This window comes from Arachis ipaensis, chromosome B10 (genome assembly GCF_059453495.1).
Source record: "Arachis ipaensis isolate K30076 ecotype BB chromosome B10, ASM5945349v1, whole genome shotgun sequence".
NCBI lineage: Eukaryota > Viridiplantae > Streptophyta > Magnoliopsida > Fabales > Fabaceae > Arachis > Arachis ipaensis.
In genome coordinates this window covers 147101667-147111888 of record NC_142435.1, presented here as the reverse complement: position 1 = coordinate 147111888, position 10222 = coordinate 147101667, and the positions used below count along the sequence as shown (strand labels likewise).

Sequence of the window (10222 nt, the reverse complement as noted above, 5' to 3'; positions counted from 1 at the left end):
TCTAACAAAAATTTATGTGCTATATTAATAAAAAAAAAATGTATAATGCACATGCATATTGAATTTTGAAAAATTTTACATATATCAATTTGATTGGATTTAATTAAAAAAACAGTTGTATATGTAATATTGTCAAATTAAAAAATACAAATAAGTTAAATAATAAATTAAAAAAAAGTAAAATATGATAATAATTGCACACACTCTTTTAAAATTTTGCAACTACACAAATATGATAAATTAAAAGAGTATAATGTGTGCAACTACACAAATAAAAGGTAAATGGGAAAATTAATTTTAAAAATTATTTATTTTTTCAATTAGCCTTTAAAATTTTTTTAATTAAATTTGTCTTTTAAAAAATTTAAATTAATTTTATTAGACTTTCTATTATTTTTATTAGAATCTCTTAATTTTAGATTGATTTTATCTAATTTCATAAACTAATCATGTTAATAGTCAATTACAACTATTAGATGTATATTGTGATATTGCTTAACGTACTACATAACAAATTATGATATTAGTAGTTATGAAAGTGACAAAAAATTAATATGATTAATTTAAATTTTTTAAAAAAAAATTAATTAATTTTTTTTAATTATTTTAAAAAACAAATTTTTTAAAACTAATTTTACAATTTACTTCAGGCACAAATTTAAAAAGATTGTTGCCATTCTCTTCATACCGTGTAGTTAAGTATTGCACAAGAAGTCAACAATACATGTGTCATAATAAATTAGTGTATGTAGATTACGTATTTATTTATTTTATTTTTCTTTTCTTTCTTAAATTGTCGGTTGTTAATTATTCTTCTTATATGTTGTGTAGTGTCGTTTACTTGTTTCAACTTTCAAAGCATGCATCTCTCTTTTCAAATTTTTTGTTAGTTCCAAGATTCTCTTATTTGTTGTTTTTTTTTGTTATAAAAGTAAAAGAATTGATATATTTTAACATTATAATTTTTTGTATTTTTTAAAATTGTAGAAAGTATACAAATCGAAGGGTGCGATTTCTATACCTCAAAATTTTTATTTTTTTTAATACAAATCAGACAGATTGATTTATGTACTTTTCACAAATCGAACGGTCCGATTATGTACCTCTAGAAATTGGACTATTCGATTTCTGTACTTCTAATAAATTAAATGGTTTGATTTCTATTTCTCTAATTAAAACGATCCCACATTTAAGAATAACACCCCAATAATTTACATTTTAATAAAACACTATTACCACTCTAATATTAAAAATAAAAGTTCTCACTTTTCTTCTCCAACTTTTTTTTTAACTATGATATTCTCTGCAGAAATATTTTTTATGTAATAAAAAAAATTCGCTTCTTAAGTTCGTTTGCTTTATGGATTTTCTCATTTTTGGCCCTCTCCTTTGCTTGTGATGCTTTTAAGAATTTATAGAGCATCAAAGATATTTGATGTGATTGTACTCCCATATCTTCTAATTCATTTCTTCATTTATTTAAAATCTTTTGATAGATTAAAAAGTGACCGTTGATGCTTTATAGTTTATACCTTCATTTATTATTGACGTTGTTCTTCTTCTTCTTCTCTTGCTATTATATATTGTTAATTTTCTTTTGTACTGTATTACTTAATCATGATCATAATACATGCAGCAGGTTTAATTTGCATGTTTGTTGATTGGATGTCACAGAAGCAATTTTTGTCTTGAGCCTTCGTTTTTTGTTTTGAGGAATATTGGTGGGCTATATTAGCCAAACTTCTTCTTCTGTTTTTCTTTTGCTTTTTTTTATCGATGGAACTGAATTTTTTGTTACAAATAATATGGATGATGGTAATCTGGGAAAAATGAGACATGCATGCTTTAGAATAAATAAATAACACTGTAAAAGAAAAATAATTCATCGACAATAATTTCGAGAAAGAAAAGAAAGATAAAATAAATAGATACGTGGTGTACATGCACTAGTTTATTATGGCATCTGTATTGTTGACTTGTGCAATACTTAATTAACTACACTAACATTCTGTGAAGAGAATGGCAACAATCTTTTTAAATTTGTTTATGTTAACTGCAAACACATTAATTAATGATAACTTCTAAAATATATTTCCAATAAAATACAATTATGAAGAAGATATATAATAATTAAAATAAATTTACCAATTAAATCCTATGATCTAAATTTAATTCAATAAATTAGTTATTTACATGATATTTTACACAATTAAAAGTACTTTAAATATTTTGACGTAACATTATTTAAAGAAAAAATTTTACTCTTCTCTCCTAAAAGATACTAAAATGATACTCACCTCTCTTTTATTTGTAAAATGTATATTTTTTTATAATTTTTAAAAAACTTCCTTTTTAATTAATTTTAATTTTTTTTTGTGTTAACTAATGTTAACTTTATCTATTTTTCAAGAAAAATAAATTATTTATTTACAAAAATATCCTTTAACAAAAATTTTATTTTTTATCCTAAATTTTGCTTACCAAAATACTTTTTAATAAATTTTTTTATTGATTAAATTATATTTTTAACAAAATATTATTTAAAAAATAATAATTAAATTATTTTTTAAGATATCTTACAATAATTCTTTAATTATTAAAGTGTGACTTTATCAAAATTTTTCTTAACAATTATAATTATATTTTACTAATAATTTTTCGATATCAATATATATTATTTTAACATTAATTAAAAAATCTTGGTAAGATTATTTTTTGATATCAATATATATTAATTGTTATACATATTAACAGTGGTAAGATTTTTTTATTTAATATTAAAATAATATATATTGATATCAAAAAATTAATAGTAAAATATAAAAATAATTGTTAACAAAAAAATTTTGGTAAAATTATAATTTAATAATTAAAAAATTATTGAAGGGTATTTTAAAAAAATTAATTTAATTATTAAATTTTTTAAAAAATATTTTGGTAAAAATACGATTTAATCAATAAAAAAATAATTTATTAAAGGATATTTTAGTAAGCAAAATTTAATGGAAAAAAAATTTTACTAAAGGATATTTTTATAAAAATAATTTTTTTTTGAAAAATGGATAAAGTTAATATTAGTTAATACAAAAATTTTAAAATGAATTAAAGAAGAAATTTTTTAAAAATTATAAGGAAGAAAAATGTACATTTTATAAATAGAAGGAAGGAGAGTATTATTTTAGCATTTCTCAAGGGAAGAGAATGAAATTTTCTCTTATTTAAATATTGCAACTTAATTATTTGTACTTGTATATATATTGTTGAATATGTTTATAATTAATTATGAGAGCATTTTCAATGCTAATTTTAATTTTATTTTATTTTAGATCTATAAAAATATTTGTGAGACTATACATTATAAATAGTGATTTAAAACTAAAAATAAATTTTGTTCCTCTAATACCTAATATTAGTTCAATTAGAATTTTATTTTATTTTTAATTATTTTATCAACATAATTATATAAGTACCAAAATTTTATTGGTTCTCTATCAATGTAATACTGTATCTCTAAAGTGATATCGGTTTCATTTCATAAATCAACTCCAATAAAAATTTTAATTCAAAATTATATTTTTTAATTCATTTAATAAACTTAATTCTAAAATAGTTTTTATTGTTTAAATTTAATATTAAATATTATATTTCAATTTATTAAAATCAAATCCAATTTTTTCTTTCTAATTCAATAAAACAAACTTAATTATATAGTTGCTATTTTTTTTAAATTTTAAATGACCTAAAAGTGTATTTTAGTCCTTTAAAATCAAACTTAAATTTAGTATTATATTTCAATTTATTAAAATCAAATCCAATTTTTTCTTTCTAATTTAATAATACAAACTTAATTATATAGTTGCTATTTTTTATTTTAAAATTACCCAAAAGTGTATTTTAGTGTATTTGAAGCACTAAAAGTGTATTTGGCTTAGTCATGGAAATGAATCATCTCCAGTTTTTTCAACACTTGACAAAATACAGTGCAATCTCTCACCTTTGATTTTAATAGTGGGACCAAAAATAAATAAGAGAAAGAATGTGGTGAATGGTTAGATTAAACACTGCACACCATCCAGTTTTTTATTCACTGGAGAGGATCCACTCCCCTTAGTCATCTGCAGGTTAGTGTGGGTACCCTTCTCGCATTCACTGCTGTGGCAATATCTGTGTTAATTCTAAGATATATCCCTCCAGGAACCAATTATCTCAGTTGATTCTTCTGAGAAACATAAATGTCTAGTTGTGAAAGAAGATGTATCAGCTGACTTCATTTCTAAATATCTTTCTGCTGGCAACTGTGAGTTACACATCCTTCTCCATTACCATTTTCTCTGTCATAAATGATGCAAAATTTGTTACTAAGAGTTGTAATTAGTTTTGCTACTAGCATACACAAGTTTCTTGTCTGAAAGTACATAGAACTTATCCTCTTCATTCATTACCTTGGAAAAGCAATTAGTTTCTTGATTACATACCAAATCTGTGCCATAACTTGAACCTAGGGAACACTTGAAGAACAAATTAATAGGATATTACTGCACTTTCAGCATCCCGTTTACTCAGTATAGCTCGGTTAACCTGTATTTTTTCTTCCATTGCGCAACTTATCTAGCCGGTTTTTACTTCCAGGTCTGGTACATGGGCGCGTGTTTCTATATGGCTGGCAAGTGGACGACGCCTATCATGCATCGACAAGTTGTCTTGCTTAATCTTGGTGGCAGCCCAAACTGCAGCTCCACTTTTGTTGTATATATCTGTAATTTCTGTACAGAAAATGCATATAATATCGAGATTCAATAGTTTAGCAATTGTAGTGTGGAATATGATTTCCTATAGCAACAGTTGTATTATGCCTTAAACTACAGCTGTAATATTCTTTTTATACGGATTATACCTTCTGTATCATCCTAAATGCAAATATAATTTAAAAAGTTGATAACGCAAATGAGCAAACATCTCCTCAGATTTCAAATTTTCATTCCATATTGATGTAGCCAAATCTTGATACTACAGTGATTTCCAGGGCAATTAGAATGTTTAATCTGTTTTTCTTTTGTCACTATTGCTTATTCAGATATAGTCAAGAAGTAATGTAGAGATGCAAAAGTGATCAACATTTTGAAACCAAAGAACTATTACATTAGAAGTATTTCATTGTTGAAATGCTGAGGAAGGGCTAATGTTCACTCTAATTCTTGTAAGTATACTTGTGATGTAAGATATTTTGATCCCAGGTTTTAATGAGAAATAAAATAGTAACTGTAAGAACTAACTTTGTTAGTGGAGTGACATGTGTCATCATATCCTATTTTAAATCACTTGTGAAACTACAGGCACACTGTCACTTGAAGAAGAACCACCATTTATATTCGAAACTTCGTCTGCCATGAATACACTATGGAAAATAAGGATTCTTTGATCTTCCTTGCTTCCGAACAACTTTACATGTACACCATAAAAATTTGCATAGAAGTTACTTGTAGCTAAGTTCAAGCTTCAAACAACACAGTAAGTTTTATTCATTTGAACAAAATTTGAACACAGCCTAAGAACAATAAGATATTTATTACATAGTTACATGAAATGCAATATGCTCTGATATTTTTTAGAGTACGCCATATGTAAAATATTTTATGTGGAATATATGCGTACGCTACCTATTTGGTGAATTTGTAACTATGATTTATGCATTTTAGCCACAAAGACATACATTAAAATCTACGAAAATAAAAGGATGAACTCATCATGAAATTACATACTATCAGGATCAACTCTGGCACTTTGAATTGTTGGCATCTTAAGACTTGTCTCTTCAGATTGACTAGCTTCTTCATTCTTGCAACACTGCATCCAGTTTTGTTCATCAGGGCCCTTTTCTACATCTCCAGTTTTGACAGAACTCCTCAATCTTTTACTTGTAGAAGGAGATGATACTTCTGTTTTCCTCGGCCAGCCTCGTGGCGGCAGTTCATTCAAGATCTCAATCGAATTGTCATGGCCGATGTGATCCAAGGAAGGATAGTCTATTTCAGAGCCACTAATGATGTCAAAAATGCGTACTTCAATGTTAGAAGTTTCATTGTACTCAAAATACAGCATATGGCCATTATCCAAAGAGTAATATGAAGCAAATTCTTTCCAACCATTTTCAAATAGAATCACACCATCATACAAAGACCAATCTATCTTCCATGCAGTGCCATCTGGAGGCTTCAGATACACTGGATTTGGAAGACTATCACCATATTTCTTACTGAACTTTTTTGTTAACTTCTGCAATTCAAATAAAAGTATGAAACTAGTCTTAGTAATAAGCATAAATGAAGAAACCCTTACAAGGGAAAAATCACAAAGAGAAATGCATGCATTAAATAATATTATAAGTAAAAAGGATATGAAGTGAAGAAAATGCTTACAAGGTTTCCATCTTCAAGGCTTTTTTTGAGACCAATCTTAAAGAAACAGCTCAGAGAGGAAGGAGAATGTTTGTTTGTTTGGAAAATAAAGGAAGCCATGGAGAGTATTTAGGCGGTGGTGGATGATGAAGTTATCATTTTACCCTCAATATGAGTTGTCTCTACTCTCTACTCTCATGAAAGTACTTGATGCAATACCAAGAAGAACCGTCATCAAATCTAATGCTAGATACATGACCAACTCGCTACTTATATAAGCAGTTATATATATACACACAAAAACTATATTTAAACCAAAAACTATATTTAAACTCTTAATTATAGAGGATTAAAATTCTGGTGTTAGTACTTAAAAATGGTTTTATCTTTAATGTATCAATAAGGTTCTTTAACTGTGGAAAAGACTCAAAAATTATTTTAAAAGAATTCTTAACCTTTCCAATTTTTATAAATTTTATTTGATAAATAAAAAAAAAATTCTCTCAAAATAAAAAGCACAAATTTAGCACATTAGTATTCTAAAAAAAATCTTTCAAATATTGGAATTATAATAGACATAAAATTAATTATAATTATTTTATATTTTCTTAATCTTCAATTTTTTTATGATATACTATTTTAATGAGTTGATCGATTAGATTCATAGGTAAAAATCCATGAAAATTCTGCCTCACTTTTTTTTTATCCCTATACCAAACACAACCATATCTTCACTTTGAGAAGATAAACAATGCAAATCATGAAGTGACAAAACAAGAAGTAAAATTAAAACAGTTCATACATATATATATAACTAGTGACACCAAAAAAGATAGGAATACAGGATACAGTAGAAGTTTGATTCAACAAAAGAAAGCTGATACATTCTTCACAAAATTAACTTGTCTAAGAATTAAGAGCTCTTAGTTCCTGAAGTTATAATACATTAGCCTAGCATTGGACTCTACAGACATGAACATTAAACAGATCTTTTTCATTGATGAGCTCAAAAACACAAACATCTCCAGCTTCTAATTTACTTGCTCTAGCAAAAGAGCTCCAACCAGCCGAAATAAAGGTGTTTCTTGACGACGGATTGTAGATTATCGTAACAGGCCACAACTTCTTTCCGAACTGTAACTTTACATTCTGCTGATTCTTTTTAAAATATTTTCTGTAGAAGATAGCTGATAAGTTCTGCACCACATTTCATTTTTGAATCACTATGGTTAAAAATAGTTATAAACTTACAATTTGTGAAATTAAGTATAAATTAGCACTCAAAAAAGTTTGTATGGCATATTATGTTTCATCACAGAAAAGAAATAAACTTACAGGCCTTGATCTTCTTGGATCACTGTCTTTTATCTTGACCATGAAAGAGGGATTCTGTGAATTGAGCTCCTCAACTTCTTTCAGGAGCTGAATCCCATGAGTCACTGGTTTGGAAAGTGACTCTGATATCATAATAGAATTGTAAAAAAATTAGTGTAAATCTTACTTGTGGAGAGTTTTAGATACAAGCTATTTCTATAGGGTTGGAGACCAACAAAAATTTTATCATAAGATTAGTTTATATAACAAATTGTGATTACATTAAAAACCAAATATATAGTCACTGCAGTTATAAGCTAATTGCATTCTCAGTCAAACACGGGATCAATTAATTTTTAATATAATTTTTTTTAATGAGGATAATGCTAAATCCTATTCCATTATTAAAGTTAATTACGTTTTCAATGTTGGACTGATATCTTAATTTTTTTACAGAATAACACAGTTTAAGAATTTCTAAACAATTGCCTTACCGCGGCGTTGTCGACGACAAATATGAACATCAAGCACTGGATCTTTTCTATTGACGAGCTTAAACAAACAAACATCTCCGGCTTGTAATTTACTAGCTCGAGCAAAAAAGTTCCAACCAGCAGAGATAAAGGCATCACATGATGATGGCCTATAGATCAACTTAACAGGGAACAACTTCTTTCCAAACCTTATATTTGCATTTTGTGGATTATTTACAAAATACTTCCTGAAGAATTTAGTTGAAAAGTACTGCAGCACATCATATTTATGTCATTATCGTTAGAAATAAGACAAAGTTTGAAAGAATGATAGCACATAGAGATTCACATGATACATAATTTTCAACACGGATATATGTATTAACCTATACTTACACATGGTGCTCTCGTTTGAGACAGTTGCTTTATCTTGATGATGAAAGAGGGCTTTTCCCACTTGAACTTAGCTTCTTTCAGAGATTTAGGTCTTGCAAGACAGGGCCTAACAGAAGATTCAGAATCTTTTCTTTTTCTATTTCTTTTGCCTTGTACATGGGAAACAAAGAATTAGAAGCAGTTGCAAGTAATAACGGTTGAATCCACAAAAGGAAAGGATGATCCAATCGTGAGACACATACCATTAGAATCTTGATTGACAGGCATCTTATGGTTTTTCTTTTTAGATTTAATACTTTCTCTGATTTGTGTGTCACTTTCCAACTGTCTACCTTTAGAAGCAGATGACACTGGTGCTCTCAGTTTTTTCCTCGATTGGCCCCCGACTCCTGACATTGGTTCATTCAATCTTTTCTCCTGCCGTCCCTCGTTAAGTCTCATGTTTTGAGTGTTGGGACTGTTATCCACGTCTATAGTTTGTTGTTCTTTTGGCCTTTTCACCGGATGGCCCCTGTGTTGTGGCGGGTGCTCTTTGATCTGATCATTGACAGGATACTTTATTTGGAGGCCACTCATGTCACATATTTGTACTTCAATGTGAGAAGTTCCAATATTATACTCAAACCATAACACATAGCCATCATCAAGAGAGTAATATGCAACAAACTCTTTCCAACCTTGTTTAAACAAAATTCCACCATCTTGATTGATCCAATCTACTCTCCATTCAGTACCATCAGGAGGCTTAAGATACAACGGGTTTGATAGACCAGAACCATATATTCTGGTGAACTTTTTTGGTAACTTCTGCAATGTTATGAACCTGATGTTAATAACCATATTAACAATAAGGTGATATACATTAGCATGTCTTCACCAAGATGTTGACATGTATTATGTTAAATAATTTAATCAAACATGTCAAGCCATCATATAGTAACATTAAACCCCCAATTCATCCTTTACTGATAATTATAAATAGTTACCTGATTAGTGAAAGTGTTACCAAATCAGTAATGAATGATAAGAATAAGAACATATGCACAATAAAAAATGATTAGTGAAAGTGTTACCTGATTATTTTTCATTAAGAATAACGTAGATTTAATTGTAATTAATTTTGTAGTAAGAATACATCATGAGTACATAAGATGTAACCACTTAAAAAATATATTTTTAGGTTTTCATTTCATCTTATGTATTTTTTATCTATTTTTGCTGCAAAATTAATTATAATTAAGGCTACATTATTGCTAATGAAAGATGATCTAGATATCATGAAGCGATGAATAATAATCCTATTAATTTTAAAGAGTTTACTATTACTATCTTTGGAGCTAAGAAGCCATGCATGTGTGTTGTTCTACGAGGAAAGTGTTTATAAACAAAAAAATCATATACAAGGAAATAAAGAGAGAAACTATTGTTGAACTGAACAATATCTCAAAAGATAAACAGTTTAAAAAAAAAGAGGAAATGAAAAAGATCAGAAAATACTTACAAAGTTTTCATCTTGAAGAGTTTTTCTGAGGATAACCTTAAAGAAACGGATCACAGTAGAATTAGAAGGAGAATGCTTGTTTTGTTGACAGTTAGAGGGAACCATAGCAATGGATGATGAATGTATTTGACTGTTATTGAGAC

General features: G+C 27.6%; 2 protein-coding genes and 1 long non-coding RNA gene across 4 annotated transcripts; 1 reads left to right on the top strand and 2 right to left on the bottom strand.

The window, feature by feature from the left end:
* The first annotated feature begins 1377 nt into the window (after positions 1–1377).
* Positions 1378–4935, top strand: LOC107622423 (uncharacterized). The gene is made up of 3 exons (XR_015881939.1): positions 1378–4121; positions 4195–4297; positions 4630–4935. It is a non-coding gene; the product is annotated as an uncharacterized LOC107622423 (long non-coding RNA).
* Positions 4936–5495: 560 nt separating this feature from the next.
* LOC107622419 (B3 domain-containing protein At4g01580-like) lies at positions 5496–6650 on the bottom strand. The gene is made up of 2 exons (XM_016324299.3): positions 6417–6650; positions 5496–6273 (listed from the first exon to the last, which is right to left on the bottom strand). Exons 1-2 carry the CDS (start codon positions 6513–6515, stop codon positions 5752–5754), a joined length of 621 nt encoding a protein of 206 aa, XP_016179785.1. The 5' UTR covers positions 6516–6650; the 3' UTR covers positions 5496–5751.
* A 577-nt stretch (positions 6651–7227) lies between these two features.
* LOC148582043 (B3 domain-containing protein LOC_Os12g40080-like) lies at positions 7228–10222 on the bottom strand. Of its 2 annotated transcripts, XM_088485994.1 has the most exons (7): positions 10080–10210; positions 9256–9385; positions 8821–9168; positions 8579–8727; positions 8204–8453; positions 7731–7852; positions 7228–7592 (listed from the first exon to the last, which is right to left on the bottom strand). In XM_088485994.1, exons 1-7 carry the CDS (start codon positions 10182–10184, stop codon positions 7347–7349), a joined length of 1350 nt encoding a protein of 449 aa, XP_088342120.1. In that variant the 5' UTR covers positions 10185–10210; the 3' UTR covers positions 7228–7346. The 2 variants fall into 2 exon arrangements, with proteins under 2 accessions (XP_088342120.1, XP_016179783.1); XM_016324297.3 differs by having other exon boundaries at positions 8821–9385; positions 10080–10222.